Source organism: Rhinoderma darwinii, chromosome 3 (assembly GCF_050947455.1).
Source record: "Rhinoderma darwinii isolate aRhiDar2 chromosome 3, aRhiDar2.hap1, whole genome shotgun sequence".
Lineage (NCBI taxonomy): Eukaryota > Metazoa > Chordata > Amphibia > Anura > Rhinodermatidae > Rhinoderma > Rhinoderma darwinii.
The window spans coordinates 251543478-251565505 of NC_134689.1; the positions used below are offsets into that span (position 1 = coordinate 251543478).

General features: G+C 40.9%; 1 protein-coding gene across 11 annotated transcripts in view; it reads left to right on the plus strand.

Annotated features, from left to right (window-relative positions):
• The window catches only part of NEO1 (neogenin 1), a 160548-nt gene extending 144559 nt beyond the window's left edge, over nt 1-15989 (plus strand). For 2 of the 11 annotated variants that reach the window (XM_075857730.1, XM_075857733.1), the window contains exons 13-29: nt 454-598; nt 668-778; nt 2072-2269; nt 4781-4876; nt 5496-5719; nt 5830-5968; nt 6066-6173; nt 6315-6509; nt 9724-9753; nt 9902-9970; nt 10069-10213; nt 10721-10959; nt 11143-11235; nt 11904-12005; nt 13526-13783; nt 13867-13997; nt 14628-15989. In XM_075857730.1, the coding sequence (XP_075713845.1) occupies nt 454-598; nt 668-778; nt 2072-2269; nt 4781-4876; nt 5496-5719; nt 5830-5968; nt 6066-6173; nt 6315-6509; nt 9724-9753; nt 9902-9970; nt 10069-10213; nt 10721-10959; nt 11143-11235; nt 11904-12005; nt 13526-13783; nt 13867-13997; nt 14628-14711 (2367 nt within the window). In that variant the 3' untranslated portion in view covers nt 14712-15989. The remainder of the gene's footprint in view (nt 1-453; nt 599-667; nt 779-2071; nt 2270-4780; nt 4877-5495; nt 5720-5829; nt 5969-6065; nt 6174-6314; nt 6510-9723; nt 9754-9901; nt 9971-10068; nt 10214-10720; nt 10960-11142; nt 11236-11903; nt 12006-13525; nt 13784-13866; nt 13998-14627) is intronic. The other 9 variants (XM_075857732.1, XM_075857738.1, XM_075857736.1 and 6 more) reach the window with 5 other exon arrangements.
• Nucleotides 15990-22028: the final 6039 nt, after the last annotated feature.

Here is a 22028-nt window from a genome sequence, read left to right on the forward strand (position 1 = left end):
ATGGACATGTGTCTTTTTTCAGCCGTACTATGTAACTATGTGTTGCCAACGAGATGCAAGCGTATGGGTAAGAACGATCGTAGTAAAGGTCCTTTGTCACCATATATTGCGGTCATTGCTCCATGGAAACGTAGATAACGAGTGCGTTTACCGGCCATGAAATTTGCCCGTGGAAAGGCACCCGTACACAAAGATGTGCTGCCGACTAGCGGACTTTTGTTTGGATGAATCCGTTTACACAGGACATCGATCAGTAACGCGCGTTAGTACAAATGCTCGTACACCCGATCAATGGCCTGTGTAAAAGCGCCTTAGGTCTTGAATGTTTTGGCAGAGACCGCAAACCAACTTTATCTGCTTTACGTATTCATTTAGTTAATCGGTGAAGTTGTGCTTGCTATTTAACCCCTTATTGTATTCTTCTTTTATATTTTTATCACTTTACCTCCATAGAGTATTTTGGTTCAGTGGCAACCTCCTCCTGCGGGAACTCAGAATGGACAGATTGTAGGCTATAAATTGCGTTACCGTAAGACTGCTAGGAAGATTGACACAAATGAGATTCTGGTAGACACCCAACTGTCGCAACTTGTCAATGGTGAGTTCTGCAGCACCAATGAGATCTTTCTGTTATACTTCTGACTTTTAATGATCCATTTCTGTCCAGGACTTGATCGCGACACCGAATATGGCTTCCGTGTTGTGGCCATGACTGTAAACGGTAGTGGACCAGCTACTGACTGGGGTTCTGCAGAGACTTTTGAAAATGATCTTGATGGTAAGCTCTATCCAGATAAGAATTCCCTACGTCTGTGCTGGTTTAATAGGTTTTAAAAGTCTCTATCTAGTTTTAGTGGCTAACTAATAGTTCATGACCACTGCACCTATCTTCATAAATGTTATACAGCCCTCGCCCTCTACTAGAGAATGCCATTATACTGTCAGCAATGACCATTATTATTCTATACATTCTTGTTGACTTTATGACCAGGAGTCCTTTTTTACAGGCCACAGATTTCTATTCCAATAGTACCAGTATCTGATATCTAGAGTATAACGGATGGCTAAAAATGGCCTGCAAGAATAGAGAACCTCCAGAAGATAGTGATAGTAGCCTATTTTATGTTAGCAGTTTTAGCGATCTCCTGATTATCTCCGTTCAGCCTCTCCCTTCTGGATTCCAGATTTCTTTGGAGAATGAAATGAAGTGTCAGAGTTTTAGGTGTATGATTAAGGCCCTGTTCACACAGTTTTTTGGCACGGAAACCGCTCCGCAAAAGTTGTCGAAAACATCCCGAAAATGCCTCCCATTGATATTTTTTTTTTTACCGCGAGCGGAAAAACCGCGTTGCGGTAAAAAGAAGCGACATGGCCTATCTTGAGGCGGTTTCCGCCTCCAAAACCCCATTTCAATCAGTCAGAAACAGGAAAAAAACGCCTCGACGAGTGTTTTGACTAGTTTTTGTCAAACCACTGTGCAAAAAACTTTCCTGTGCAAAGAATTTTCTTCCTGCAAAAAAAACTCTGTGTGAACACAGCCTAAAGGAGTTTCACTGTAATATCTGACATTGTGTATACTATGAATTGTAAAAAAATAAATGAATATATATATATATATATATATATATATATATATATATATATATATATATTTGTGTTCTTTTATGCTTTTGTTTTTTCCTTCTGTGAACAACTTATCTTGCTGTACGGCTGGGTTCAAACAGAGTTTTTTGCAGGCAGATTTTCACTGCGTTTTTTGCCCGCGGCCATTGAGCGCCGCGGGTAATAAAAAGGCACGACATACCCTTTCTCCGCCTCCCATTGAAATCAATGGGAGGCTTTTTTGGCGCGTTTTCCACTGCGATTTTCCCGTAAAAAAAAAAGCTCTGTCTGAACTGACCCGTCTGTTTCTTTGATTCTGTTTGTGATTCACAGTTATGATATTTCTGTGCCATTTTACTTTCTAAGCCTTTTAATCCTGTCTTGCTTCTGTGCCAGTTAATGATATGTATCTGGGGCTCTTCCGGTTTTCAGTTTCTGCTAATATATTTTAATAAACTCTGTTCTATAGAGTCCCGTGTTCCAGATGTGCCTAGTTCTCTACATGTGCGTCCATTGGTGACAAGTATTGTTGTAAGCTGGACACCCCCAGAAAATCAGCACCAAGTGGTTGTCCGTGGGTATGCTATAGGTTATGGTCTTGGGAGCCCTCATGCACAGACTGTTCGTGTTGACCATAAGCAGCGTTACTACACCATTGAAAACTTGGGTAAGTATTCTGTTACTTGTTTTTGTGGGCTCTTGTTCAGAGGTAAGGCCAATTGTTGTTTTTCAGTCTTGATTTATATACTCCCTGCCTGGGCAGTTAATAGTGGGCTTTGGCAGCGTTATTCAGTGTTCCAACAGTGCCCTCCTGTGGACAAATTGCTTACTGGCGTTCAACAATGTTTTTAAAGGGAATGTGTTGCCAGCAAAACATGATTTTTTTTTTTTTTTTTTAGTTAAACAATTAGTGTGTAGGTGATTAAACATTGTTCTAATTTTTTATATTTTTTTCACGAGTCAGGAAATATTATAAATTGGATTCAATTTATAATATTTCCCAGCACTGGTCACTAGATGGAGCAATTCCCAAAATTGCAGTATTGCATGTGGTAAAGCAACCACATTGCTTTATGCTGCAAAATTGGGAAAAAAAAATCCCTCGCTCTAGTGAGCTCTCAGAATCTCCCCCTCCTTTATCCTGGCTAGTGCCGGGAGAAACGAGCGGTTTGAATGGTCTAACCTCCTACACTGTGTGTCGCCATTTTTTGAGCTAACACACAGTGTAGAAGGTTTACATACACTAGTAAAACACACTGAAACACGAACATACATAGAAATCACTTACCTGCTCCAGTCGCCGCCGCTCCCTCCGGTCCGTCCGCTCCGTCTGCTGCCGCTGCTCCATGTGCACAAGTCCGGAAGCCGCGACCGGAAGTAGTAATCTTACTGTCCGGCCGCGACTTCCGGTCCACAGGAAAATGGCACCGGACGGCGCGCATTTCAAATCGGACTGTGTGGGAGCGGCGCATGCGCCGTTCCCACACAGCGGCGTACACGATAGTGGATGGAACGGGCCCCGTTCGCAGTCCCTATGGGACTGGAGCTGCCGTATTCCATGTCTGTATGTGTCGTTAATCGACACATACAGAAATGGAAAAAAAAATGGCAGCCCCCATAGGGAAGAAAAAGTGTAAAAATAGAAAAAAGTAACACACAAACACACAAATAAATATAAACGTTTTTAATAAAACCCTAACATAAAACTGATATAAAAAAAAAAAAATGTTGGTGACACTGTTCCTTTAAGAAAAAACTGTCACAGAACATTGTGTAAAATAAGAAAAGATTGATTGAAAGTGAAGCACCACCCACAATGTCCACAAGGTCTGCCTTCAGTAACTGCCCATGGCATGGCCTAATACATTGCCTGTTAGTATACCAAAGCATTATTGCCTGTCAGTGTGAAACTAAGTATACCAGTGCATTATATCTGCGATCAGAAGATTGCATAGAGGGACTAAAAAAAATGGTTTTACTTCGTAAAAGTGTAAAGAAAAAACAAAACAAAAAGCATATGGTATTGGCACAATCGTAAAGACTCAAACAATGAAGTTAACACATTGATTTAACTGCCGGGTAAACGACCTAGAAAAGAAAAGTGCAAAAAAACTGCAAAATTCCTTTTTTTTTTTCCATTCCTTACCCAAAAAAATCTAAAATTAATCAATAAGTCCCGTGTATCCCAAAATAGTATCAATAAAAACTACACCTTGTGCCGCAATAAACAAGCCCACATATGGCCACATTGACGGAAAAATAAGAAAGTTACAGCTCTAAGTACAGCAATGCAAAAACAGTTTTTTTATGCAAATGTAGTAAAACATAAAAAAATACCTAAACCTATTTAGTATCGCCACAATTGTACCAACCCTATAGAATAAGCATAACGTGTTATTTACGCCTCCTAGTTAACGGCGTAAATTTAAAACGCGATAAACAATGCTGGAATAGCTGGTTTTTTTAAATTATTCCCTCCCAAAAAAAAAGTTAAGTTTATCAATAGACTTTGTGCACCCAAAAATGGTGCAATTAAAACATTCAACTTGTCCCGCAAAAAACAAGCCCTCATACTTCTGTCGACGGAAAAATAAAGTTATAACTTTAGAAATGCGATGGTGAAAAATAGGGCTTGGTCATTAACTCACATGAAGGCCTGGCCATTAAGGGGTTAAGATGTAGGCTGGGGCTGTTTTGTGAACAAAAAAAAGTTGTACAGTTTAACATTGCATGTTCTATAGTATAAATACTGGCCATAAAGACAAAAGTATAGTAGGTATGACTCCTTTATTGGCTAACCAGAACAATGGTATATGCGAGCTTTCAGAGCACAGAGGCCCCTTCATACTATAGAATAGAAATTCCTACTTTGTTTCAAATCCCTGGCGACGCATTTTATCATTGCTCAAATCTAGACTTGTGTCGCGTCTTGGAAACATTGGCTGTAGTTCATCTTGGGCCACATTTACACACGGCAGAAAACTTCTACTGCAGAAATTCACAAAAATGTACGGCATATTTAGAATTTTTGAATACCTGCAACTTGCCTTACTATGTGCACATGTTTTTTCCGCAGCATGTCAAAATGTTCAACTAGTCTACCACGTGTGACCTTACAGCTTGTTGTGTTTGTTTATGTATAGATGTAAACTTTCATAACCATATCCTTTCTTTGCAGAGCCCAGCTCACATTATGTCATCTCCCTAAAAGCCTTTAACAATATGGGAGAAGGTATACCCTTATATGAAAGTGCCGTCACCCGCCAGCACACAGGTAACCACCAGTTTCTTTATTTCAGTTACTTATATAGCGCCATAATATTCTGCAGCGCTGTACAGAGGTCCTCTTTTTTACTGTCCCCATTGGGGCTCACAATCTAAATTCCCTATTGGCATGTTTTTGGGGTGAGGGAGGAAACCGGAGTACCTGGAGGAAACCCACGCAAACACAGGGAGAACATACAAACTCCATGCAGATGTTGACCTTGGTTGGATTTAAACCCAGGCCCCCAGCGCTGCAAGGCCATTGTGCTAAGTGCTGACCAGTTTGTAAATGGTCATTGGTGGACTCTTAGTATAAATCAACATTGGCATTGTGTTGCTTTTGACTTGTTTAATGTGATAATCTTATTTGTTTCTATAACTAACTATCTTCTCTTTCTCTCCTTTTTCTGTTCCTGCATTGATATTTTCTTTCTTTAAAACGTTTTTTACATATTTAAATTTTTGTTTGATCGGCATTATCTGATTTAATTTGATACCTTTCATATCCCTACCTTTGCATGGATTTATGTATCTTATTCACTGTTCAATTTCCACATCCGTTTTTTATTTCATTTCTTTTTGTTTATATTGTCATTGCCAAATTTGTTTTTGCAACATAACTGACCTAGACGCTTCTGAGGTTGATGTTTATGTTGTTCATGCCTCATACACCCCAGTTCCAGAGCCTACCCCTATGTTGCCCCCTGTGGGGGTTCAAGCTGCTATCCTCAGCAGTGACACAGTGCGCCTTACCTGGGCAGACAACTCCCTGCCTAAGAACCAGAAGATTACTGATGCCCGATACTACACAGCGAGGTGGAAAACCAATATTCCTGCTAATACAAAGTATAAGGTGAGCATTTATCGAGTCACTGTGAAATGTTTAAGAATATTTTGCTTTTATAGATTTTTTGCATAGTTTTTACCTTTTTTAAATTGTTTTATTATTTATTTTATTTTTAGATGGCCAACAGCACCACACTAAGTTACCCGGTCACTGGTTTGAAGCCAAATACGTTATATGAATTTTCTGTTATGGTTACTAAAGGTCGACGGTCAAGTACATGGAGCATGACTGCTCATGGCACTACCTTCGAGTCAGGTATGTTTTACATTTTTAGGGTTCCTTTGGAATGTATCTAGTTTTGAGCACAAGTTCAGCCCCGTCTCTCTCTTTTTTTTTTTTTTCTTTCTTCCAGTGCCATCCTCGCCTCCAAAGGATGTGACCGTAGTAAGCAAAGAAGGGAAACCACGTACCATAATTGTGAACTGGCAGCCTCCATCTGAAGCCAATGGCAAAATTACTGGTGAGGAGTCATTTTCTTAGGTTGAATAATTCCTGCCCTATAATCCTCTTCTAGAAGCAAATTTCTTCTGCTGAGTATTCTTTCATTAAACTTTTGAAATGTCCTTCAGTCCAGGGCCTGAATTATGTTTTTCTCCTGCAGGTTATATTATATATTATAGCACAGATGTCCATACAGAGCTTCTTGACTGGGTTATAGAGCCAGTTGTTGGAAACCGTTTGACACACCAAATACAGGAGCTAACGCTGGACACAACTTACTACTTCAAGATCCAGGCTCGAAACTCAAAAGGAATGGGCCCCTTGTCCGAAGCTGTTGCATTTCGCACTCCAAAAGGTGACCAGATCCAAGCTCGTGATCTGCAGTTAACCCCTTTTAGCTGCCGTGACAAGTTTTCACACTTTTGACATACACATATAAAAATATATACACACACATATCTTATCAAAGGAGACACCATACACTGTTAAAATGTGACTTAGTACTTTGCACTTATTGCTCCTTCTTTCAATTCTGCAACAAAGCTTAACGTTCTATAAAAAGTCATGTATGTAGCTCTAGGTCTGACCCAAGCATAGCCTAAGACTCACAACGCCTCCTAAAAAACAATAGTTCAAGGTGTGAATAGTTCATACATGCTACTTATGTCTATATCTACATTGCAGATATATTTTACATATTCAACCAGAACTGAATGGACCAAAATATCAGCGATCCAGATGTTAGTAAACTAAGTCAACAAATGGTCTGATTAAGCGCAGGAGGTGATTAGATATGCAACTGCCCATCTTTTCACCGCTGTAGGAGAAAAAAAACCTACATGTGACAATCGGAGAACAAAAATTTTCTCTTATTCAGAAGAGTATGATGACCTGAATAAAGTTTCTTTATCCCCCTCACAGGGGTCACTGAAGACTGAACAGGTGGAGAGATGACAGCAGCAGGCTGTGATCAATCTTCCTGCTGTCACTTGCAGCCTCCATCCTCGAAATCCTACGATAGGTGGTATTCACACAAATGGGTGTCAAATTGGCCTTGAAAAACTGCCGTTTTTCATGACTGATTTGCACCCCTGCGCGACCTGATTTCACAGATCCCTCGTAGACTTGAGTCTATTGAGGGATCCGAAAAAACTGGCAAAAATAGGACACATCCTATTTTTTCACAAGCCATTCACAGTCTGTTAAAACGACCGTGTAAATACCCCATAGACATGCATTGAATTTAATGCAGGCGTGTGACAGCCGCTAAAAAAAACGACCGTCAAACGGCCCATTATCCCTGCCTTCCAAAGACAACAAAACCTTTCATCCAGCTCCCCAACTTCAAACAAAAATAGAGCCTGAACAGATCTTTGAGCATGGTGTTATTTGAAAGATATTATTCTGGCCTTTAATATATCAAAATCTAAATCCTTATATTCTAGTTGCGGTAGGTGTTTAAAATCATGACATATTACATATTTCCTTGGCCGTGAAAGGGTTCTAACTGCTTTTCAAAGTGTTGAGTAATGCTATACAAGGCCTGAAATTGCTGGGATAAGGTAATAAGAAACTGACTGTTATTGCTTGAAGAGGCTCTGTCACCAGATTTTGCAACCCTATCTGCTATTGCAGCAGATCGGCGCTGCAATGTAGATTACAGTAGCGTTTTTATTTTTAAAAAACAAGCATTTTTGGCCAAGTTATGACCATTTTTGTAGTTATGCAAATGAGGCTTGCTAAAGTCCAAGTGGGTGTGTTTAAAAGTAAAAGTCCAAGTGGGTGTGTATTATGTGCGTACATCGGGCGTTTTTACTACTTTTACTAGCTGGGCGTTCTGACGAGAAGTATCATCCACTTCTCTTCAGAACGCCCAGCTTCTGACAGTGCAGACACAGCCGTGTTCTCGAGAGATCACGCTGTGTCGTCACTCACAGGTCCTGCATTGTGTCGGACGAGCGAGGACACATCGGCACCAGAGGCTACAGTTGATTCTGCAGCAGCATCGGCATTTGCAGGTAAGTCGATGTAGCTACTTACCTGCAAACGCTGATGCTGCTGCAGTATCATCTGTAGCCTCTGGTGCCGATGTGTCCTCGCTCGTCCGACACAATGCAGGACCTGTGAGTGACGACACAGCGTGATCTCTCGAGAACACGGCTGTGTCTGCACTGTCAGAAGCTGGGCGTTCTGAAGAGAAGTGGATGATACTTCTCGTCAGAACGCCCAGCTAGTAAAAGTAGTAAAAACGCCCCGATGTACGCACATAATACACGCCCACTTGGACTTTTACTTTTAAACACACCCACTTGGACTTTTGCAAGCCTCATTTGCATAACTACAAAAATGGTCATAACTTGGCCAAAAATGCTCGTTTTTTAAAAATAAAAACGTTACTCTTATCTACATTGCAGCGCCGATCTGCTGCAATAGCAGATAGGGGTTGCAAAATCTGGTGACAGAGCCTCTTTAAATGGGTTATGTGGGGACCGAAAATTATCATCAGTGTACTCACTGCAGTATGTGAGTACACTCGCTAATATACATTCTGGTCTCCCATCGCGCTGATTATGAAATTTTAATACATTTTTACACCGCTGGCGGGGGACCAGAAGTCTAGTGGCACAGTCTTCCTTGATGACGACACGACTCTTCGTCATATGACCGGTCCCGCTGTACACAATGTAATCGCTATACTACTGTTTGTACATAGAGTAGGGGTCGGTCACATGACGAAGAGTCGTGTTGTCATCAAGGAAGACTGTGCCACTAGACTTCTGGTCCCCCGCCAGCGGTGTAAAAATTAATTAAAATTTCATAAACCGCGCGATGGGAGACCGGAATGTATATGAGCGACTGTACTCGCATACTACTGTGAGTACACTGCTAAAACTTTTCAGTCCCCACATAACCCCTCTAAACCACATCACTGCAACTATTCCTTGACCACGTGATACATGCAGAATACATTTAGTGGTAATGTTCCACTTATAAGTAATATAGTTGTCCCTTAATACGGATTCGAAAAATACAAACATCTATTTTGTTGCTTATTTACCAAGACTGCATATTTGTAAAGTCTGTTATGAAAGTCCCTGAAGTAGAAATGTTCAGAACCTTTCATTTATTAGCGTAAAAAAACAAACCGTAGGGGTTGTGAGATAAATCTACAAAATGTCAGACACCTAATATAATTTTTGCAATTTAATGTAAACTTCTCTTTTCCCTAAATATTTGGCTATGTTTGCACATGCGTCGCAGCTTCCATTCATAATGAAAGCCAGAGCGCTCTGTCAGATGCATTGTACGAATTATACCACCAGTGCCAAATGGGACCCCATTGACTTACAATGGTGTCCAGCGAAGTGTCTGGCGCTTTGATCGGTAAAATAGTGCTGCATGTAGAACTATTTCTCCTGTCTAATTCTCTGACTCAGTCTCCGACGCAGATAGCTTACTAATTTTCAGCTTTTTTTTTTTTTTTTTTTTATGCATCATACTCTGAAGTGTCTTTTTAATATTTACTGACAATTCCAACTTGTTTTTTTATTAACGCCTTCCTATGGCAGAATCAACACCCTACATGCCTAACAATCAAGGTAAAAACTTGTTAGTAAGTTGTAACACAGGAAATATATTTTTATTATATTGGATCAACCGGCAGTGATGTCATATACTAGCAATATACCATCACGGTCTATCCTGAGAACCCCTTTACACTTTATCTTATTGAGGTCTTTCTTCCAGCATCCGGTGTAACAGGAAAAGGAAGTCGCTCTCCGGATATGGGAGCAAATGGTGGACCCCCACTTGGAGGTAATAGTCTTTCTGATTTTCTTTCATGGCAACTAGGTCAGGAATAAATGTGTTTTTTTTTTTCCTCTCTAATCTTGGCTGTCTTTGAACCTTTGCAGGGAGTAATAGTCCTCATGGAAGTCCTACCTCATTGGATCAGAACATGCTGCTTACAATCATTGTATCTCTTGGAGTTATAACAGTCTTGGTGGCTGTGGTCATTGCCGCTATCTGCTCTCGTCGCTCCAACTCCCATCATAAAAAGTGAGTTGCATAGCTGCTTTGTATTGGTTATGTTCCGACTGCAGTGGTCGCTAAAGCCCGTTTCACACTCAGTTTTTTGACACATTTTTTTAAAGCGGAATCTGCGTCGGAAAAAGCGCCAAAAAAAGTCCGGAAATGCCTCCCGTTGATTTCAATGGGAGGTGGAGGCGTTTTTGGTTGTTTTTTTTCTCGCTCGCGTGAAAAATAAGCGACATGCCCTATCTTCGGGCGTTTACGTCTCTGACCTCCCTTTGACATCAATGGGAGGCAGAGAAAGCGTATTTCGCTGCGTTGTTGCTCGTGGCGCTCAATGGGCGCGAGTGAAAAACGTGGCAAACGGCGTGCAGGCAGAGCAAAACCTGGCACCTGCAAAATTTTATGCTTGCAATAACATCTGTGTGGGCAGGGCCTAAATTATCTGCATTATGAATCATGACTTTATTTTTTGTCATCTCATAAATGTCCGTTTCTTAATAATCATCTGTAAATATTGACTTTGATTTTAAGGAAAAGAGCTGCATGTAAATCAGTGAATGGATCCCATAAATACAAGGGTAACTCTAAGGATGTGAAGCCTCCTGACCTCTGGATTCATCATGAGAGACTGGAGTTAAAACCAGTGGATAAATCCCCAGAAACAAACCCAATGCTAACAGAGAGCACCCTGCCCCGATCACCACAGGATCTCACCCCTGGAGACAGCACCACCGAGGGCAGCATTCACCAGCACAGCAATTCATACCGAGGTGATGAGGAAACAAATTCTCATAATAGAAAAAAAAATCCTATTGAGTCAGCCGCTATGTATCCTTGTTTCATGGCATGTAAATAAAAACTACAATGATAATGAAAAAGTTGAGCTAGCTGGATGCATAAGTAGTCTTTTATTTGTGTATGAGTAGCAATTAATGATGTAACTTTTTTTCTAGGCCTGGAATCTGAGGATTCGGTGTCCTCACTTGCTGGACGTCGAGGGATGAGACCAAAAATAATGATGCCATTTGACTCACAACCACCACAACGTGAGTACTTGGGAAGGGGCCACACTTTTTATTACAGAGCAGGAATCTATAATTGTGCTGGATCACTGCCGGCCTCTGACCGCTGTACAGTTTGTTTCTATACTGCAGCCATCCAGTATCCAGATTATTTTCGGATTTAGAGTTGGAACGTGTATTATAAAGTTTTTCCCTTTGGTAAGCAGTTGTTAAAGAAGCTCAGGTTGATCGTTAGGTGTGTGATTGAGGCCAGGATCACACACACCGTTTTGAAGCCGTTTTTGTGGCAGTTTTTTTTGCCAATACCAAAATTGAATCCAAAAGGAATGAAATGTATAAAGACTGATGCATCTCCTTTCTATTGTATCCACTCCTGTGTTTGGCTAAAAAACATTAGACAAAAACTTCAATAAAACGGTGTGTCTGATCCTGGCCTCAATGTGTATCTGGTGTTGGATGTGCTTCACAATTATCATGTCCTCCCATTTCCTCTAACTGTTACATTGTGCCTTTTACAAACACTCTATTCCCTTTTCCGTCCATGATTTCTTATGTTTCCCACTTTTCCACTTGAGCCCATAGTGTGATTTTCATTACTGCTTTCTAACCGTCACTTTTGAAGGTCATTTACCATGTTGCCATCTCTACATCACAGCATTAAGCAAGCATTCACCATTCAATCTCTGTTTCAGCGGTTGTCAGTGCACATCCCATCCATTCCATCGATAACACTCATTTCCGTTCTGTACCTGGGTTCATGCTGCACGTGCTTGGTGGCGCTCCTCAGGCTGCAGGTGAGAAAAATCAAAACATTGTTGACTTTAGTTGAGGATCCTCTGTTGTGGATTTTGGATTCCGCACTGGGGGTACAAAGTATAAAGGAATAGTGTAAAGAATGTGTTTTTTTTTCCTGTTGCTTATATAGTGTCTGTTTAGTCTTCTATGCTATCCACAGGTTGTAAACCCTCATTAGTTTGTAGTCCTCTATCTCACAGACACATATATATATATATATATATATATATATATATATATATATATAGTAGTGTCAATGTCGCTGGAAAAAAAGCTTAACCTATAACCATCTGACTCCTCTATTTAATGACTTCTATTAGAAATGGAGCAATGACCGCTATGGCAGATCCATTAGATGCCAATAAGAACATTCGTTATTCCCCAGGGGATCTAGTTATGTATGTATGTGTGTTTGTATGTATGTGTGTGTATATATATATGTATGTATATATATATATATATATATATATAATATGCATGTGTGAGTGTGTATATGTGAATTACGTTACCACATATGCATATAAAAAATGTAGAACAGAATTGTATTTTACGCTCCAACAAACCCCATCCCTGACCTGGCTCAGCAGTAAAATTCAAAAGTGCCTAACCATGGACATTAAATAGCTCTCAAATTTTTGATGACCGAATAGTGGTGCACACTGGTCAATTCTTGCCAGAAAAAAAAAAATCCAAAAAACTCGCCAAACAAACGGAACCCCTGATGGAAAGGAAGAAAAGAACATGATATGCCGTAAATGTTTGATAGATGCAGCTCTAGGACTCGCGCCTATTTCCAGAGATGGGGTCACCCGGCTATTGTCCTGCCTGGTGAGCCAGCCACTGGATCCAGGCGAAACCCGGAGGTGTTGCACCACACGTTTGTTTAGTAGCTAGTGTTATAGGACTACTGCTACTACATGTTAGGTATTATTAGGGCTGCGAACTATATAGTTGGTCTCCATGTACGGAAACTAGTGTTGGGGATTTAGCTACTTAAGTCAGATCTTTGTCTTGTCTCTGCGTGGTTCTTGGTATGAACTGCTTGTCTCATAAACAGGAGGCTGTTCTAATGTACTATTGTTGCTGGACGTTTTTATCTTCCTTGGGGCAATTTTACTTAGCCTTGCCATTTTAATAACACTGTCTATACAAAATAACAATTTTAAAATAAAAGTTACGTTCCAGCATTGTATGGAAATAAATTCATAGTGATTAGTATTAGAATTAAAGGGTAACCCAGGCGTGTTCAGGGATTTTGTTCATTTTCTGTGGTACAAGGAACAGCTAACCTGTTTCAAAGCACACCGATTCCTTGTTCAAGTGGAACATCTATTTGAGGACCGATTGTTTAATAGTTAAGCAATTTCCCCATTGGGCTGTATAGGTTTCCCTTATCAAGTTTGTACGGTTATGCAATCATATGTATGTGTCATGTACATATTCAGTTTTAGAAGTTTATTTTTCAAATTGGTGGATATAGATATATAATTTTATTTTTTAAATTTTCTTTACCATTTAGAGTCAATCCGTCATACTCCCAGCTGTGACACAGTAGTAGCTGCATCATCCTCTTCACAGACTGGTCCTGAAGACCCAGATCCCCCTGGGGGAAGTTTTCTGCCTGGTTCTATGGATGAGGAGTCTGGTCCCAGTATTCCGACAGCACATATCAGACCATCTCATCCCTTAAAGAGCTTTGCGGTGCCAGCTGTTCCAGCTCCGGCGGCTGGCTCAACCTATGAACCATTGCCTAGCTCACCACTTTTGGCACAACAAGGTAAAGCATAGCTGGATAATTTCAAATATTTTGTTAATTCTTTTATGTCTGTCATGGGTTTGATGTTTTTGCTGAATTTCCAGCTCCATCTGCGCTCTCAGTGAAAACTGCATCTCTTGCGACCCTGGGAAGAGTACGTCCTCCACTTCCAGTTACTGTGCCCAGTGCCCCTGAACCACTAGAGACCAGCAGGATGCTTGAGGGCTCAGAATGTGTATGTATAGTCCCCCTCTCCGCAATCTATGAGAAAATACTTCATATTACTCAAAAATATTTTGTAATATATATTGAATTTTTCTGTGACCCTTTTACCAGCACATTTGTCACTGCATTTTTACATGTGGGTTCAGAAGCGGATTTCCCCATTCATTTAAAATGGGTGAAAATATCCACATGCAATATGTGTCTGATAGGGCATGCACAAGCCTTTTTCTAAAAACTCCCATTCACAAAGAGGAGGCTTTATTTTTTCTGCACCAGATATGCCCCTTCTGCAAACTATATAAACCCTACCTTAAATGGCACAAATGCAATCTTTTGTACCAAAACAGAGCGATAATAAAAAAAAAAACACATAAGAACTCTCAAGAGCGGTTAGTCTGTGTGTTCATTTCTATAAAGCAAAAGAAGGTTTATGCAAACCCTGCGAGAAAAAAAAACAGATTACGGAGAGATATGAAAAATATGCTACATTTGCTGAATTCAATGTTAATGATGGGGCTGCACTTTAAGCTAGAGGTTTTTTGTTTTTTTTTAACAAAACTTTGATCTGAATCTACTGACTGTTTGGATTTGTTTACTAGTTATGCTGAGATCCAAATTTTGATTTTGTTTTTTCTCTTAGAACTATGAACCAGATGAGTTAAGCAAGGAAATGGCTCACCTTGAAGGCCTGATGAAGGATCTTAACGCCATAACCACAGCATAAAAGAACATATCCCCAGCACAGAGGCAAACTTGACACTGTATGGACAGAGGCCGTTCAGCTCTTATGGGGCTTTTGTGCCACACCAAAACGTACAGACAAGAAGCATTTGGGGAGCCCAGACTGTTTCTTCTGTGGCAACCACCAAGGGCTGAGGCCTGATATTCTGTACCTTATTTCCCCTGATTTATAAGGTTTTTGGGGGGTTTATATGAAACAAGAGAAATTTTATGTAATCCATGGAGGAATATTGTGTATTGCCATTGCTTTTGTTCTTTTTACCGCTGATGGGTCACCAACTTGTTGCTGTGGCTCAGTGTTACGCTCCACCTTGGGCTGGCAGGAATGCAAAAGGACATTTTTTTGTGCAGTTTTTCTTGGCTGCAAAGCACATCAGTTGGCAGCAATTCCCCTCCAGCCTCTGTGAGACTTAAAACAGTGTTACTCCCCCACCATTCCTAAATTTTGGCTAGATGTTTTTTCCACATCTCCGTCCATTTTTAAGTCTTGAGACCTGATGAGATAACTGTATTGGACTGCTGCAGCTAGATGAAGTCCGGATCTGTACAGTACACGTGAGCTGAAAAGACTAAGCGGTTTTCTTGTTTGCTGACCTGAAGAAACCCTGTGTCTTACGTATTGTTAATGGCTACAAGAAGAGCCAAAAAAGGAGCCTTCTTTTAGCCAATCTGGTTTCAGCTCTCTCACATATCAAACTATTTTCCATCTTGTGTGACTTCCTTGTGTTGTAAATGAAATCCACCACCCCACACACTCTTCTGTATATTGTCCTATCCTCCACCGCACCCAGTCTTTTCTGTACAGAATTGTTGTTTTTTTGTTTTTTTATTGCTTTCTCTGTAGTGTTTAGAATGTATCTTTTTATTGTGACTTTTTTTTTTTATAACATCATGATTATTATTTGGTATTGGATTTCAATACAATTTTTTATTCAATCAAATTGATTTTCATGGTTTTGTATGCTGCTACATCATAAGCATCATAACTTGTTCAGACATCTATTAAACTAGCCACTTGCAGGTTGATGCTGTTTGGATCCAGAATTAGATGACATCTAATATGTAAATTGCTTACATATGTAGGTGTCCTACTATAGTTGCTCCAGTTATTAAGACTGCAAAAATAATTTGATTTTGGTAAAATATTAATTACTAATCAGGTTTTACTGGTTTATGCCATGCGTGGCAAAACTGATATGCATAGAAATGTATCAATTTCTTTAAACTGTGTCCATCAGTAAAGATCCTTCTAGTTTTTGTATGCCTTGGCGTGCTGGACTTTTTACAGAAAGACTGCACTTATGATACTTTTTTTTGTTTTTTTTCATGAATCTTCACAGATTAACTGTAAATGTACAATTGGATGTATATTGCGATAACGTCTGTTACAACACAATTGCTGATGGCTACACTTTTAGCTATCTACTACAAGTATAGCTATCTTGCAATTGTACTTGTAGACTTTGTAAAGGAGGTTTTACGCTGGACGATTATCGGGCAGACAGGCGTTTATAGAACACTCGTTGCCGATAATTGCCCTGTGTAAACAGGGCAGCGATCAGCAGATGAACGAGCAAACGCTCATCTGCTGATCGTATCGTTTAAAAAAAATTAAAAAAAAGTAAAATATCATTTTCGGCAGCACATCTCCCTGTGTAAACAGGAAGACGCGCTGCCGGCATGATGATGTATGGGGACGAGCGATCTGAGTAATGACAGCTCATCCCCATCCATAGCTCCATGTGACAGGAGCAAACAAGCGCCGATCAACGATGTCTCGTTGATCGGCGCTCGCAGCATCGGTCGATTATCGGCCGGTCTAATAGGGCCTTTACACTCTCTTTTTCAATTATCTCTCACCAGATAATAGAGGCAGTTTAGTGGTTGTGATATGCATCCTAGTTATATAGAGATTTATTTAGCAGAATATACATCCAATTGTATATTTACAGTTTATCTTTATTAAAGAGACTCTGTCACCACATTATAAGTGCCCTATCTCCTATATAAGGAGATCGGTGCTGTAATGTAGGTGACAGCAGTGCTTTTTATTTAAAAAAAATGATCTATTTTCACCACGTTATTAGCGATTTTAGCTTTATGCTAATGAGTTTCTCAATGGACAACTGGGCGTGTTTTACTCTTGACCAAGTGGGCGTTGTACAGAGGAGTGTATGACGCTGACCAATCAGCGTCATACACTTCTCTCTATTCATTTAGTCAGAGCATAGGGATCCTTTTAGATCGTTATGTGCGGTCTTATACGAACACATTAACGATACTGACGTGTTTAGACAGTGAATAGACATTCCACAGGATGTCTATTCACAATCTCTGCACTTCGTTAATGTTTCTGTGGTAGTTATAGCAGAGCAAGCGTAATCCCGCGAGATTACGCTGTAAGGGCAGATACAGACGGACGTTGCGTTTTTGCGCGCGCAATCAACGCTGCTTTTTGCGCGCGCAATCAACGCGGCGTTTTGAGCGCGCACAAACCATTTGACAGCTGCGTGTCATCCGTGTATGATGCGCGGCTGCGTGATTTTCGCGCAGCCGCCATCATAGAGATGAGGCTAGTCGACGCCCGTCACTGTCCAAGGTGCTGAAACAGCTAACTCTTTCAGCACCCTCGACAGTGAATGCCGAACACAATATCGAAAAACCTGTTGAAAAAAAAGAAAAAGTTCGTACTTACCGAGAACTTCCCGGCCGTTGCCTTGGTGACGCGTCCTTGGTGACGCATCCTTGGTGACGCGCCTCTCGACATCGGGCCCCACCTCCCTGGATGACGCGCCAGTCCATGTGACCGCTGCAGCCTGTGATTGGCTGGAGCTGTCACTTGGACTGAATTGTCAACCCGGGAGGTCAGACTGGAGGAAGACGCCGGGAGTTATCGGTAAGTCAGAACTTCGTTTTTTTTTCTACAGGTTCATGTATATTGGGATCGGAAGTCACTGTCCATGGTGCTGAAACCGTTTAACTCTTTCAGCACCATGGACAGTGACTATCTCCTGATGTCGCGTACCGATAATTTTTTTGCCGGGTTCGGCCAAAACGAGTTTGGCCGAACCCGGTGAAGTTCGTTTCGCTTGTCCGGCTTCGCTCATCGCAAAGACACTCCGTTTGGATTTTCGGAAACAGAAAAGCACGTGGTGCTTTTCTGTTTACATTCATCCTTTTGACAGCTGATGCGCTGTTTCAGTCGGTTCGCACGGAAGTGCTTCCGTGCAACCTGCGTGGTTTTCACGCACCCATTGACTTCAATGGGTGCGTGATGCGCGAAATACGCAGAGTTATTGAACCTGTCGCGCTTTTTGCGCAGCAGATAAATGCTGCGCAAAAAGCACGGACTGTCTGTACTGCCCCATAGACTTGTATTGGTCCATGCGTGCCGCGTGAAAACCACGCGGCCCGCACGGACCGAATACACGCTCGTGTGAATCCCCCCTAAATGACAGGTTACAACGAGATTACGCTTGCTCTGCTGTAACTACCACAGAAACATTAACGAAGTGCAGGGATTGTGAATAGACATCCCGTGGAATGTCTATTCACTGTCTAAACACTTCAGTATCGTTAATGTGTTCGTATAAGACAGCACATAACGATCTAAAAGGATCCCTATGCGCTGACTAAATGAATAGAGAGAAGTGTATGACGCTGATTGGTCAGCGTCATACACTCCTCTGTACAACGCCCACTTGGTCAAGAGTAAAACACGCCCAGTTGTCCATTGAGAAACTCATTAGCATAAAGCTAAAATCGCTAATAACGTGGTGAAAATAGATCGTTTTTTTAATAAAAAGCACTGCTGTCACCTACATTACAGCACCGATCTCCTTATGTAAGAGATAGGACACTTATAATGTGGTGACAGCCACTTTAATGTGTTTGGCAGATTTACACTTGATTCAAGCTGCACATCTGTTTTTGAAGGTAGTAGCACTGGTGTATATAGCTTTTGGAATCTTGACTGACTGTTGATTCCATCAGTCACATTTCACTTTAGGAGAATAAATATATTCCTGCCTTGTTCATATTTATAAAATAATATACTCATAAGCTATTGATTTATAAAGAATTTGTTTTCCTGACCCTTTTACATATACAGTATGTTTAATGAGTAATCCTCTTACAAATGAAGAGAATGTTCATCATGTACACTGAGGTTTTCTGAAGTACATCTAGATCATACATACAACATTATATGGTCAAACACATGAAAGAGAGCACGCCCAAGGTAATAGCAATTCACGTTTTATTAGATACAAATGTGTTAAAACATCTAAAAACAGACAAGAAATCAAAATCAATACAATTTATTGTATGGACAAACAGGACTGGTGTGTTAAGTCCCAAACATTAATTACCTATTGCCAGTGTATCCATTCTTTTCCATCTGGCGTCAAAAGAAACTCATCGATAATAAGGCCGAAGCGTTGGCAGCTGCAACTTTAAGGCTGGATTCACATGAGCACATTACGTCCGTAATATACGGAACTTATTTCGGCCGCAAGTCCCGGACCGAACACAGTGCAGGGAGCCGGGCGCCTAGTATCATAGTTATGTACGATGCTAGGAGTCCCTGCCTCTCCGTGGAACTACTGTCCCGTACTGTAATCATGATTACAGTACGGGACAGTTGTCCTGCAGAGAGGCAGGGACTCCTAGCATCGTACATAACTATGATGCTAGGAGCCCGGCTCCCTGCACTGAGTTCGGTCCGGGACTTCCGCCCGAAATACGTCCGTCCATTACGGACGTTTATGTGCTCGTGTGAACCCAGCCTAAATGCTAACATAACTTCATGATTATGCGGTTTTACCAGTTAGACCATATAAAAAGAAAGATCTCCTGAAATCAGACTGCTTGAGTAAAGCAACTGAGGGTTAATCTCCTTCAGGCTCTTCTGTCTGGACTGGAAGTCAGTCTCTATGCAAGTGCAGGAGAAAAGGTGGATCTTTTCAGGGGCGCTGCTGTGTGGTGGAAATGATAGGAACGGAGTCCAGAGGTATTGGTAATAGGTTCAATTTATTGTTAGTGGCTACGCGTTTCAACGATGAACAATCGTCTTCCTCAGGCCGTAGATGGCCTGAGGAAGACGATTGATCATCGTTGAAACGCGTAGCCACTAACAATAAATTGAACCTATTACCAATACCTCTGGACTCCGTTCCTATCATTTCCACCACACAGCAGCGCCCCTGAAAAGATCCACCTTTTCTCCTGCACTTATCTCTACCTAAGCGGTCCCATCTGGTTACCGACTCGGATCTGGCAGCAGCACTGTGGTTATTACATGCCTTAAAACTTCCATATCCAGGTGAGCACATTTTTTGCTACTTTGTCTCACCCGTACCTACTGATCTGCACAAGGTGGCGCCGTTTTTTTCTCTTATATTTCTCTCTATGCAAGATAGTGGAAAAATGTAGAAAAAAATCCTCAGCACATCCACATTTGAAAAAGTATATATAAAAAAAAAAGAGCTTTATTAGGACATAAGTAAGTCCAGAAGGATACTGTTCGAATCGCATTAGCAGTAACACACACTACCAAAGTGTTCTTACTCATAGCATAACGTAACAGATTCAAAACATGGGTTTTAAAATCAACATTAGCCAATCCTGGCACATCTAATTAAAAGCAATGCGAACAACATTTGTAGAAACAGATTAATTATTCAGCAAGATTGCAATATATTATGACCGTATGTGAAAATTTATACACAGCAGTTTTTACAGGAAAATAAGTAATACTACAGGACTTTATGAAAATAGAAAAAAAATAGCACAGTATAAGCTGAAATATAATCCAAGTGTGTATCAAACATAGAAAATATCAAGAGAAAGCAAAAAAAGCCGGTCCCTATATTGTTACATATGTCAAATGAAAATACACAACTGAACATGCATGGATTATGCCAGTGGATGCAGCAATTTTATATCAATAAGGCTATATTTAGTTTGGAAACCATTATAGAAAACAAAAAAATTGACAAAATAAATCCTTTTTGGAAAAAATATTTTTGACAAAAGCCAGAATTAACCAAACCTTTTGAAAAATCGAATGTGTACTGGAGCGCTAGACACACCTACGAATATGTAACTATAATGTGCAGATGGCAGGTGAATAAACTACTTGACGTGTAATAGCATATATTATATATGTATATAAAAGTTCGTTATAAGTTGTAACCCTAGCAACGGATCTGCACAAAGCAAGTTTCTAAAGACCGAATGCAATAGGCAAAAGTCTCAATCACCTATTGGTGATATACTAAATCTTTTGGCCTGATTTTCAGTTAAAAAAAGATTTGCTCCTGAATGTACCAAGTACAAACTTGGTGCATTGACCTGTTAAATTCAAGATATAGCCTACAAAGAAGGTCAATTAAAGAGGCTCTGTCACCAGATTTTGCAACCCCTATCTGCTATTGCAGCAGATCGGTGCTGCAATGTAGATAAGAGTAACGTTTTTATTTTTAAAAAACGAGCATTTTTGGCCAAGTTATGACCATTTTTGTATTTATGCAAATGAGGCTTGCTAAAGTCCAACTGGGCGTGTTTACAGTAAAAGTCCAAGTGGGCGTGTATTATGTGTGTTACATCTGGGCGTGTTTACTTCTTTTACTAGCTGGGCATTCTGACAAGTATCATCCACTTCTCTTCAGAACGCCCAGCTTCTGGCAGTGCAGACACACAGCGTGTTCTCGAGAGATCACGCTGTGTCGTCACTCACTTCCTGCCCCAGGTCCTGCATCGTGTCAGACGAGCGAGGACACATCGGCACCAGAGGCTACAGTTGATTCTGCAGCAGCATCAGCGGTTGCAGGTAAGTCGATGTAGCTACTTACCTGCAAACGCTGATGCTGCTGCAGAATCAACTGTAGCCTCTGGTGCCGATGTGGCCGACACGATGCAGGACCTGGGGCAGGAAGTGAGTGACGTCACAGCGTGATCTCTCGAGAACACACTGTGTGTCTGCACTGCCAGAAGCTGGGTGTTAACGAACAGAAGTGGATGATGCTGATTCGTCAGCATCATACACTCCCATTCCTAACGCCCGGCTAGTAAAAGAAGTAAAAACGCCCCGATGTACGCACATAATACACGCCCAGTTGGACTTTAGCAAGCCTCATTTGCATAAATACAAAAATTGTCATAACTTGGCCAAAAATGCTCGTTTTTTTAAAATAAAAACGTTACTCTTATCTACATTGCAGCGCCGATCTGCTGCAATAGCAGATAGGGGTTGCAAAATCTGGTGACAGAGCCTCTTTAACACAATTGTTTAGAGATC